The sequence below is a fragment of the Mytilus trossulus genome, chromosome 1 (genome assembly GCF_036588685.1).
Source record: "Mytilus trossulus isolate FHL-02 chromosome 1, PNRI_Mtr1.1.1.hap1, whole genome shotgun sequence".
Classification (NCBI taxonomy): domain Eukaryota; kingdom Metazoa; phylum Mollusca; class Bivalvia; order Mytilida; family Mytilidae; genus Mytilus; species Mytilus trossulus.
The window spans coordinates 49,902,438-49,914,667 of NC_086373.1; the positions used below are offsets into that span (position 1 = coordinate 49,902,438).

Genomic DNA, 12,230 nt, shown 5'->3' on the forward strand with positions numbered 1-12,230 from the left:
AGCAGATAGATCTTGACCAAATGAACAATTTTACCCCTTGTCAGATTTGCTCTAAATGCTTTGGTTTTTGAGTTATAAGCTAAAAACTGCATTTTACCCCTATGTTCTATTTTTAGCTGTTGAGGCCATCTTGGTTGGTTTGCCCGGTCACAAAACACAATTTTTAAACTAGATAGCCTAACAATAATTCTGGCTATGTTTTGTAAAATTTAGCCCAGTAGTTTCAGAGGAGAAGAATTTTGTAAAAGATCATGGAGATTTACGAAAAATGGTAAAAAAAATTGACTATAAAGGGCAATTACTCCTAATATTCAAGATAATAACCAAAAACAGTAAAATTTCCTTAAATCATAAGAAACCTCAAATTAAAAAAAATATATGGATAGTGTTCATTATACAACTTATGAACATATACTTTTTTCTGATGAAAATTCCTTAATTTGTCCACATTTAGAAGAAGTTTACTTATTTTTAATTGCTTGCTTCCAGGAAGCAATTCGCTGACATATTTTCCATATGCATAGTGACCCGAGCGTAACCCTAATCGTAAAAATCTGATGACCACAATGCGCATGGATCTGTCATTGAAATAAAAAAGTATCTGATTATACATGTTTAACACGTGCTCAACACCCATGCTTTTTGTGATTTGTTTACTATAAGATGACAATCGGTAAAACTCGGCTTCAAAACACGGCATTTAATGAGCAGCCATATTTGTTAAATCATAACAAACAGAGAGAAAAAAAATTGATGGTTATTTGATATATTTGCGAAAATAATGATAAAATCCTGCACAGAAGTTTATGATGTATATATGAATTGGTTCAAGAAATGGACAAACATTATTTTTCACCACTCACTCGTTTCATATGACTTTAAAATTACCAATTTAGGGGCAGCAACCCAACAATGGATTGTCTGATTCATCTGAAAATTTCCGGGCAGATAGATCTTGACCTGATAAGCAATTTTACCCTACGTCAGATTTGCTCTAAATGCTTTGGTTTTTGAGTTATAAGCCAAAAACTGTATTTTACACCTATGTTCTATTTTTAGCCATGGCGGCCATCTTGGTTGGTTGGCCCGATCACAAAACACAATTTTTAAACTAGATACATCAATGATGATTGTGGCCAAGTTTGGTTTAATTTGGCCCAGTAGTTTAGAGAAGAAGATTTTTGTAAAAGTTAAAGACAAAGGACGAAGGACGACAACAGACGACGGACGACAGACGCTAAGTGATGAGAAAAGATCACTTGGCCTTTTAGGCCAGGTGAGCTAAAAATGTGATGAAAATTTTCAACTTGGCTATCATGTTTAAAATCATACAGGTGTTTGGTAAACAGAAAGTTGTCGAGTGATGAATCTGAACACACATCACACAGTATAGCTGACTTATATAAAGCTTGAAACCAAATTTCAGAAATCCTTGTATTGTAGTTCCTGAGAACTAGAGGCTCTATAGAGCCTTAGTCGCTCACCTTGGTCTATGTGAATACTTAAAAAAGGATACAGATGGATTCATAACAAAATTGTGTGTTTTATGATGGTGATATGTTTGTAGATCTTACTTTACTGAACATTCTTGCTGCTTGCAATAAGCTCTATAATGAACTTGGCCCAGTAATTACAGTTAATATAATGTTAGTAAAAATTTACAAATTTTAGATTGTTAAAAATTGACTATAAAGGGCAATAACTCCTTAAGGGGTCAATTGTCCTTTATGGTCATGATGACTAAATCACTTATTTAGGTTTGACTTTGCTGGACATTATTACCGTTTAGAGTTTATCTCTATAATAATATTCATGATAATAACCAAACACAGAAATATTTCCTTAATAGTACCAATTCAGGGGCAGCAACCCAACAACGGGTTGTCTGATTCATCTGAAAATTTCAGGGCAGATAGATCTTGACCTGATAAACAATTTTACCCCCTGTCAGATTTGCTCTAAATGCTTTGGTTTTTGGAAGCCAAAAACTGATTTTACCCCTATGTTCTATTTTTAGCCATAATTGCCATCTTGGTAAGTTGGCCGGGTCACAGGACACAATTTTTAAACAAGATACCCCAATGATAATTGTGGCCAAGTTTGGTTCAATTTGACCCAGTAGTTTCAAAGGAGAAGATTTTTGTAAAAGATAACTAAGATTTACGAAAAATGGTTAAAAAATTACTATACAGGGCAATAACTCCTAAAGGGGTCAACTAAACATTTCGATCATGTTGACTTATTTGTAAATCTTACTTTGTTGAACATTTTTGCTATTTACAGTTTATCTCTATCTGTAATAATATTCATGATAATAACCAAAAACAGCAAAATTTCCTTAAAAATACCAATTAGGGGGCAGCAACCTAACAACCGGTTGTCCGATTCATCTGAAAATTTCAGGGCAGATAGATCTAGACCTAATTAACAATTTTACCGCATGTCATATTTGCTCAAATGCTTTGGTTTTTGAGTTATAAGCTAAAAACTGCATTTTACCCCTATGTTCTATTTTTAGCCATGGTCGCCATCTTGGTTGGTTGGCCAGGTCACCAGGTCACCAGACACAATTTTTAAATTACATACACTAATAATGAATTTGGCCATGTTTGGTTAAATTTGGCCCAGTAGTTTCAGAGGAGAAGATTTTTGTAAAAGTTAACAGACAGTGGACACAGGATGCCGGAAGATGACAGACGACGGACGCCAAGTGATGAGAAAACCTCACTTGGCCTTTTGAGCCAGGTGAGCTAAAAATGTCAAGAAAATTTTCAACTCGACTATCATGTGTAAAATCACACAAGTCAAGTGTTCATTTAACAGGAAATTGTCTAGTGATGAATCTGAAAACTCATCACATGGTAAAGTAGACTTATATAAACCCTGAAACTAAATTTCAGAAGTCCTTGTACTGTTGTTCCTGAGAAAAATATGACAAAAATTTTCAACTTGGCTATCATGTTTAAGATCATACATGTCATTGGTAAACAGGAACTTGTCGAGTGATGAATCTGAAAACTCATCACACGTAAAGTAAACTTATATAAACCCTGAAACCAATTTTCAGAAATTCTTGTATTGTAGTTTCTGAGAAAAATGCGACAAAAAATATTCATTGGATGGTCGGATGGAGGGACTGACAGAAGGCTGGATGGACAGACAGAAGTATTAAACAGTATACCTCTTTTTTTTAAAGCAGGGGTATAGAAATTAATTCCTTGTACATAACACAGTATTAACATATACAGACATCCAATACAGTGTCTATAATTATATAATCTATGTAATTTTTTCTAACAAGACCCAATGAGCAATTCAAAATGTGATTTTTGTCTCTCATGAATGTTAACACCTTCTAATCAAATCTAAAGTCTACAAATGTTTTGGTTTTTTTTGGTCACAGAAAATGATACGTGATCATTGAAATATGGACTGCAATCTCTTTTTTGTCTTCTTGCATATTTTAAACTAGAAAGATATCTATATTTTTAAATAAAATATTCATATTTCATTATATAACCAAACAATTCAGAACAAAAGTGTGCATATTGTTAGTATTTGTAACAAATGTAAATTAAATTAAAGAACCTTAGTAAGCACACTCACATACCCCACGTCCCCACATTGTCATTGGAGAAATTAAATAAGTGTAAGAAAAAAAAATTGTATAAGAAAAATTAATTTCCTGCCAATATGCACATCTAAATAGTATGTCCTTATTATCTACAAAATTTCATGAAATTCTGTTGTGTGGTTTCAGAGGAGTTGAGATGACAAACTGTTGCAGAAGTACATTGAAGCAAATAAGTTCAAAGGGGCGTAACTCCTAGAAAAAAAATTGAATCGCAATTTCCTGTCGATATGCACAACTAGATAGTATGTCCTTATTATCTGAAAAGGTTTCGTGAAATTCTGTTGTGTGGTTTGAAAGGAGTTGCGATGACAAGAAACAGGACAGACGGACGGACGAACTGATGGACGGACTGACGGACGGACTGACAGACGAACGGACGGGTCAAAAACATTATACCCTCTGCAACTTGTTGCGTGGGGTATAATAATGATAAAAACTAGTGGTTAAAGAGCCTGTGTATATTCAACAATGGACTCTTACCAACATTGTGGACTAGTAAGAATCAAATGTGTGACTAAAATCTCTTTTTTGTTGATCTTTTTTCTATTTACTTTTTCTCTTTATCTTCTGTAATTTTTGCCAAACATTCCAAAAAAGGGTATAAAATTGTCATTTAAGGGCAATCATTCCAATATAGAATCTTTAACTTACCACTTGACTAATTGACTAATTTGTAGGTTTTTTTAGGGGTTGTAAGATGATTCCAGCAACCTTGTCTTGCTGATAATTATTGCTTCTTAAAGCTTCTGTCTTTCTTATAGTTTTTCAGATATTAGGCAAAAATGCAAAACATTCTGCTTTAACTCCAATAAGGGGTCGACTGATGATTTCAGCTATGAAACTTATCTGTAGAGCTTGTCTTACTGATCATGTTTGCTTATTTAAGTTTCTATCTATATTTTTTAATATATTAGGCAAAACACAAAACTAGATATATGGACAATTCCCCCTCTGCCCCGCCATTTGTACAAGTATAGTTCCACATACTTTAGATTTGACAAACAGAGATGTTGAGGTACTTTGAAATGAAATTGTAACACTGTCTATAAAACACAAATGATGCCTATGTCTGACCATTAGAAATTGTTAATTTAACACTATGTATAATGATCTATCTTTTATTTTTATCCTAAATGTCCAGCCAAAAGGTTTCAACTTTCCACTTTTAGTAGACACCAAGTTCAAACTTCTTTGTAGATCTGGTCTTGCTGGTCAATTTTGCTATTAAATGTTTCTGTCTATTATTATAATTTCCTGAGATAATAGCTATAGGCAAAGTTTTAAAAAAAAGGTAAAATTCATCATCTATTAAAGGGCAAATCCTACAAGAAGTCTTTTGATAGCTTTGAGGTAAATAGACTAGAGGATCTCAAGAACTTGTGTCGCTCACCAGTATTTGCTGATACATAGGAAATCATGAAAAATAAGGTTAAACATAATTAGTAGTATTAGGTATTTGATATTATTAGATACTATACTGATATTTAAGATAATAACAAAGAATTGCAAAATTTCTAAAAAGCTAATAACTCAGGGGCAGCAACCCAACAACGGGTTGTGGGATTCGTCTGAAAATTTCAGGGCGGATAAATTTAAATCTTATAAACATTTTGTCACCCATCAGATTTGCTGTAAATTCCATAGTTTCAGAGATAGAAACCAATCAAAGCACTGTAAGTGCCATAGGCAGTTAACCAAAAACCAAGGCAAACATTATTGTGAAAACTGTAGCAATGTTGCTTCTATTTTTTTTAAGATTTAAAAGAACAAACAATAAACATTCATATATAATTTTACATCTATGTTCATTTAATGAATTAATCATTAAGGCAAATAATTCATATTCTATCAAGTTTTTCAAAAGCAAAGCATATATCAAGTATATTTTTTTTCATGGTCATAAGTCTGCAGTGGTACAAGTTCGCAATGATTGCAGTTCTTCTAGTTGATAGTTAACGTTCATATTAGTTGACTGTTAGTTATTCAAGTTGACTTTAGTACAAGCTTGTAAAAGTGTGAATGGACTCAATGCTTCCCTGGAAAGAAAACTGAGTTTGTGTTCTATGAGACACAAACTTCAAGGATCAATGGTGAGGTCTGACTGACCTGTCCATAGTAAATGTAAATGACTCCCACCTTCACCACAAGTCCATGATGTCTAAGTTTGGAATAAAATGACAGGTAATTGTAAAACAGTTGGTCAACATTTTTGGCCTTGAAAGATATGTTTTCTGTAAAATGAGCCATGTTAAAATTAAAAGTTTTATAGGACCACAAATAATTCAAAATATAATTAAGGTTAATTCTTTGAACCAATTCATTTTTTTCCATCACTAAAATTTTATAATAAACAAGAGGCTCTCAAGAGCCTGAATCGCTCATCTTAATTTTTTTGGTTAAATCTCTCATCAATGATTATTTTGGCTTTTCAATTTATTTAAATGTTCTTTGGATCGTCCTATTTTATTCAAAAGCAAAAAATAAAATAATGTTCTCCTATGTTCTATTTTAGCCATAGGAGCTATGTTTCTTGACATACAAGGAAATAAATTAAAAAAAATTATACAAGATACTCTGAAACTCATTTAGCCTAAGTTTGGCTGAAATTGATACAGCAGTTTCAAAGGAGAAGATTTTTAAAAATAAGTCAACATGATGAACAAATTGTGAAAAAAGTCTTTAAAGGGCAATAATTCCTTAAGGGGTCAATTGACAATTTTGGTCATATTGACTTATTTGTAAATCTTACTTTGCTTAACATTTTTGCTATCAACAGTTTATCTGTACCTATAATAATATTCAAGATAATTACCAAAAACTGCAAAAAAAAATTTAAAATCATCAATTCAGGGGCATTATACCTGAAAAAACAGTTTATACCCTAAGTTTTTTACCTAATAAATACTTTAACTTCTTGTCTAAAATATTTGCTCTAAATGCTGGAGTTTTTGAGATATAAGCCAAAATCTGCATTTTACCCTGTGTTCTATTTTTAGCCATGACGGCCATGTTTTTTGACGAAATAGAAAATAAAACACAAACTTTGTTTTATACACCCTACCGATCATTCAGTTGAAGTTTTGTTGAATTTGGTTGAGTAAGTTGAGAGGAGAAGATTTTTTAAAGTTAAGTTGAACAAATTGTGAAAAATTGTCATTAAAGAACAATAACCCCTTAAGGGGTCAATTGACAATTTCGGTCATACTAACTTATTTGTAGATCTTACTTTTCTGATCATTTTTGCTGTTTACAGTTTATCTTTATCTATAATAATATTCAAGATAATGACCAAAAACTGCAAAATTTCCTTAAAATTTCCAATTTTAAATGGCAGCAACCCAACAATGGGTTGTTTGATTCATCTGAAAATTTCAGGGCTGATAGATCTTGACCTAATGAACATTTTAACCCCGTGTCAGATTTGCTCTAAATGCTTTTGTTTTTGAGATATAAGCCTAAAACTGCATTTGACCCCTATGTTTTATTTTAAGTAACGGTGGCCATGTTTTCTGACGGATCAAAAATCGAAGAACAAACTTTGTGCAGGATAATCTAAGGAACAATCATGCTAAGTTTCATCCAAATCCATTCAGTAGTTTCAGAGGAGAAGATGTGTGAAAAATTGTTAAAGACGAACAACGACGACGACCATGACGACAACGACGACGACTACGACGACGACGGAGGCCAAGTGATGAGAAAAGCTCACATTTCCTTTTAGGAAAAGTGAGCTAACAAGAAATAATTGTAACTTAATGCTGTTACAAAGTCTCCCAAACAAAGCTCCCATAATTATTCATTCCCATAGTCGCCTAACATTGGGCAAAGTCTATTACATATTGGTTAGGTCTACCAAAGTGATATGCATATGTGACACCTATGAGGTTGACCTTGTATGTCATTCAATCTTTTTAAAATGACAAGCAGGAATAGATATGGTTTAGTAGTTGGTATCTCAATCTTTTACAAGTTCTCAAAACACACACAAGAGGGGGTGGGTGACCCTAGGGACTACCCCTATATTTCATTTGATTTTTTATATTGTCCCATACATGAATAAATATGGTTGAGGGTGGGGATCTCATCTGTTTCCAAGTTATCAAACAGGATGGGGTAGGGTGACCCTAAGGACTCTCTTTATTTCATTTGATAAGTTCTTTGTCCCATACATGAATATATATGGTTTAATTTCATGGTGGGGATCTCAATGGTTTCCAAGTTCTCAAACAGGAGGGGTGGGGTGACCACAGGGACTCCCCTGTATTTTATTTGATTCCCCTGTATTTTATTTGATTAGTTATATTACCCCATACATGAATAAATATGGTTTAGGGGTGGGGAGCTCCACTGTTTCCAAGTTTTGACACAGGAGGTTGTCGGGTGACCCTAGGGACTTCCCCTATATTTCATTTGATTAGTCATAGTCCCGTACATGAATGAATTTGGTTGAGGGGTGGGGATCTCATCCGTTTCAAAGATATCAAACAGGAGGGGGTAGAGTGGCCCAAAGGACTCTACCTATATATCATATGATTTGATTACATTCAGGTATCATATAATCTAGTTGCACTATTTGTGAAAATAAAGTAAGAAACTTCCAGCTATTTTAACTGATCCATCAAAATTGAGAAAAAATACCCATTGCAGTTGCAGTAATATTTTTACACTTTAAAAGCATCTAACATGCATTACCAACATTTATGACTGATAAAGAAAATTTATACTGTCACCAGGACTATATATATTGTTAGATATACTGTTCCCAGCTGTCACATTGTATTGGATTCTGACATTAAAATTTGTCAAAAAGTAATTTTGAGTTTCTGTACAAAATATTTTCTGCTTTTTCTTTCTTTTATATATATATATTTTGGTTTTCAAATTCTAGTGTTTATATTTATTTACCATGCATAGATATATTTTGTCAACTGTCTGGTTTTTTTTAGTTGACTTGCCCTTATCTGCTTCCAGAATCGGATAGGATATTGTAATTTTTTTCTCACATCAGCAATTTTGTTTTCAATATTGTTTTCATCAGATATGATTTTACTTGAAACTAAACATTATTTCTCGGCGATTTTTCTAAATAAAGCTAGCGGTTGAACAAAATGAACATCGCAGTCATGAATAATAATGATGAAAATAAGAAGATTTTGGTAAAAAGTTTAAAAGTTATTTTTTATATTCCCTCTCAAGTTGGGCATGTCGGGCATAGCTAGTAACCAATTCGAAGTCCGACTGCAAAAGTGAGGGGTCACGGCTAATTTGAAACTCTACCTCCAAATTGAAAAGATGTAAAAATTCCGCCAACAGCATGAACTGTAAGTGGAACTTATTTTAATAGACTACTGACGTAGTTGATTATGTATTGACGACAAACAATATTCCTAAGAGTTTTGCCATTTGGGAAATCTAAAACAACTTGTCTCTAGAGATTTTTGGCGATTAAATATTTCATACATTTGTTCTTTAATATCTTACCCAAAATCTCAGGGGATAATAAACTACATAAGGATTGCTAATGTGCTCTACTTCCTATGTGCAACTTCAAAATTTTTGGTTGATTCGACGATCATTTAAGGTTTTTCTGGTCATATTTTTTGTAATCAAGAACTAAAAGTATGAACAAGAGTGCACACACTGAAATGTCTCGCCTTCTTTACTAATCCTTGATACTATCTTGATAGACCTAAATATAAAGCTTTATTAAAACTGTCACATTAACCACGAAAATGAAACATTGATCAATGAACCATGAAAATGATGTCAAGGTCAGAGGAACCATGCCAGGCAGACATGTACAGCTCACAGTTCTTCAATATTACAAATATAGTTGACTTATTGCTTATAAATAATGAAAAACAGACCAAAACACAAACACTTAAAACTTAGCAAAGGACTGTGAAAATGAGGCCAAGGTCAAATGAAACCTGCTTAACCGACATATAGATCATAAAATATTTCCATATACCAAATATAGTTGACCTAATGCATAAAGTTTTAGAAAAATAGACCAAAACTAAAAAAACTTAACTTTGACCACTGCTTTTTATACAAATATTCACCCATATTAAAAGAAATCAATCTGCAATTTTTTAGATAATAAAAACGATTAATGTATTATTTTTTTCGATTTTCAGTTGTAGTTCAATGAGCCAAGGTTGTATGCAAATTTTTAGCAAAATCTGCGACATAGCCCAGTTACTGTTCCTTGACCTTAAGATAAATACCCTATTGATAATTGTGGCCAAGTTTTTGTTATATTTTGCCCAGCAGTTTCAGAGGAGAAGATTTTTGTAAAAGATAACAGCCAAAGACAAACCACAACAACTGTTGACGGATGCCAGTTTAGAAAAGCTCACTTGGACTTTTAGGCCTGGTGAACTAAAAATCCTTACTCTTTAGTATCGATGTTCCATCCACAAGCTGGATTATTCGATTTCATACATTCTTCACAATTAGCTGCTTCTATTGGACAAGGCTCATTTTTGTCAGCAACATTTACCACCTACAATGAAAATATGTATGTCTGTTTTAGTGAAAGAGCTTAAGGTAAATGTAGGTTTCCATTTTTCAAGAAAAAAAATCAGGATTGAGTGTAAGTAGTCACTACTCCACTAATAAGTATGTAAACTTAAAATTAACATGTAGCATATCAATCTTAAAATTACAATTATGCTTTGACATAATACGGCTTTCTTACACAAAACAAATGTCAAGATCTTACAAATCAATTAAAGATTTCTTCTTCAAACTTTTCAAAAATTTGAAATTTGAGAAATTTGAAAAAAGAACATTGAATACTACTTCCACCCCTTTTTTTTCAATTTGTCCATAACCTGATATTTCTTTATACATAATTAACAAGTAGTACAAGGGAGGTAAATCTGAACATACCCAATATTGTATGTTAAATGTTTATGAATTACCCTCCTTACACTGCTTTTAAACTGTCTTAATAGTCCATTGACCAGAAAAACCTAGTTTTCCCCTTTTTTTGGCATAATTCCAAAATATTTTGAGCCATAAATCAATACTAACTATCCTTTGATGGTATGAAAACTTGTGGTATAATTTCAGAGAGATTCATACAATTGAACAAAAGTTATTGTTTGAAAACTACAAAAATGCTTATTTTGGGACCCCTTTTTGGCCCCTAACTCCTAAACTATTGAGACCATAACCCCCAAAATCAATACTAACTATCCCTCTATGGTATGGAAACTTGAGGAATAATTTCAGAGAGATTCCTACACTTACACACAAGTTATTGTTTGAAAACTAAAAAAATGCTTATTTAGGGCCCCCTTTTTCAAAAACTATTGGAACCAGAACCCCCAAAATCCATCTAAACCTTCCTTTAGTGGTATTGAACCTTCTGGTAAAAATTTGTAAAGATCCATTCACTAAAACTAAAGTTATTGTACGGAAATTAAATCCGTCTTGTAATGTAATATGTTTCCTAAAAACTGCAGCTTTTGATCATAAACAAGCTTCTGTCCAAGTACAGTACAAATTCAGGATAGTTTAAGAAAGTTATTAAAATTTTTAAAACTTGAACCACAGATTGAATGTATTAATTGTTTCCTTCCAGCAAAAACTAAGTCCATTTACAAGTAAAATACGGAAAACAGGAATTTTATTTTTACAAAATTTACTTCTGGATACTATCTTATGATCATTAACAAGCTTCTGTCCAAGTTTGGTAAAAAACCAGGATAGTTTTAGAAAGTATTAATATTTCAAAAACTTTTAACCACAGACTGAATATTTGGGTTTGATTACTTTCAATGAAATTGATTAAATTAAAATTACTTAAATTTGCCGTCAGAGCTTAAAAAACAATATTGTTTTATCTACATTTTAATGAAATTGACAGAAAACAACCTAAAAACATGTATTTAAAATCTGTCATATGCTGTCTTAGTCTGTTTCCCGGCCGTTATTGAATTTCTTGACAATAATATTTGTATATTCCGAAGGCATACTGAATGTTTTACGGAGGGGACCAACCTAATGCTGTCTGCACTCGAATCCGGGTCCGTCCACCCTGATTTCGGTTCGCCCTAGTTACTTAATTCGCCCTAGTTCTGTTTCGCCCTGAGACCGTTCGTCCTGATTCCTGTTCGCCCTGAGTATGTTCGCCCTGATTTTTAATTTTTATTACAGTGTTGTGTTGTGTGTATTTAAATTGAATATGTTGATGTCAGTCTACAATTTCGCAGAATATTTACGATGTATTGTGTTGTATACAGCTAGCTGCTACTAGGTTATATAAGTTCTTGACAATTTCGCCGAATATTTACGATGTATTGTGTTGTCTATAGCTAGCTGCATGGAAATTGATTGATGAAAGAAAAGAAATAAACAACAAACTCTGTCAGACTTATTCAGAAAGAATAAAAGATAATTTGAGGAAGGAATACTCAGAATGAACATTTTCAAGAAGTTCTCAATAGAAAAGAACCAGAAAATACAGTTAGCATCGATATCACAGAAACACCATTAGAATTAGATATAGATCTTTATGCACCAACTAAACTAGAAATCCAGAGAGCACTAAAAAGTTTAAGGAATGGAAAGGCACCAGGCATTG

The 12,230-nt window shown here is 32.8% G+C and overlaps 1 protein-coding gene across 7 annotated transcripts in view; it reads right to left on the reverse strand.

Annotated features, from left to right (window-relative positions):
* Nucleotides 1-12,230, reverse strand: part of LOC134726436 (plexin-A1-like) — a 201,346-nt gene that overhangs the window by 140,010 nt on the left and 49,106 nt on the right. For all 7 annotated transcript variants that reach the window (XM_063590864.1, XM_063590856.1, XM_063590885.1 and 4 more), the window contains one exon: nucleotides 10,033-10,142. In XM_063590864.1, the coding sequence (XP_063446934.1) occupies nucleotides 10,033-10,142 (110 nt within the window). The remainder of the gene's footprint in view (nucleotides 1-10,032; nucleotides 10,143-12,230) is intronic.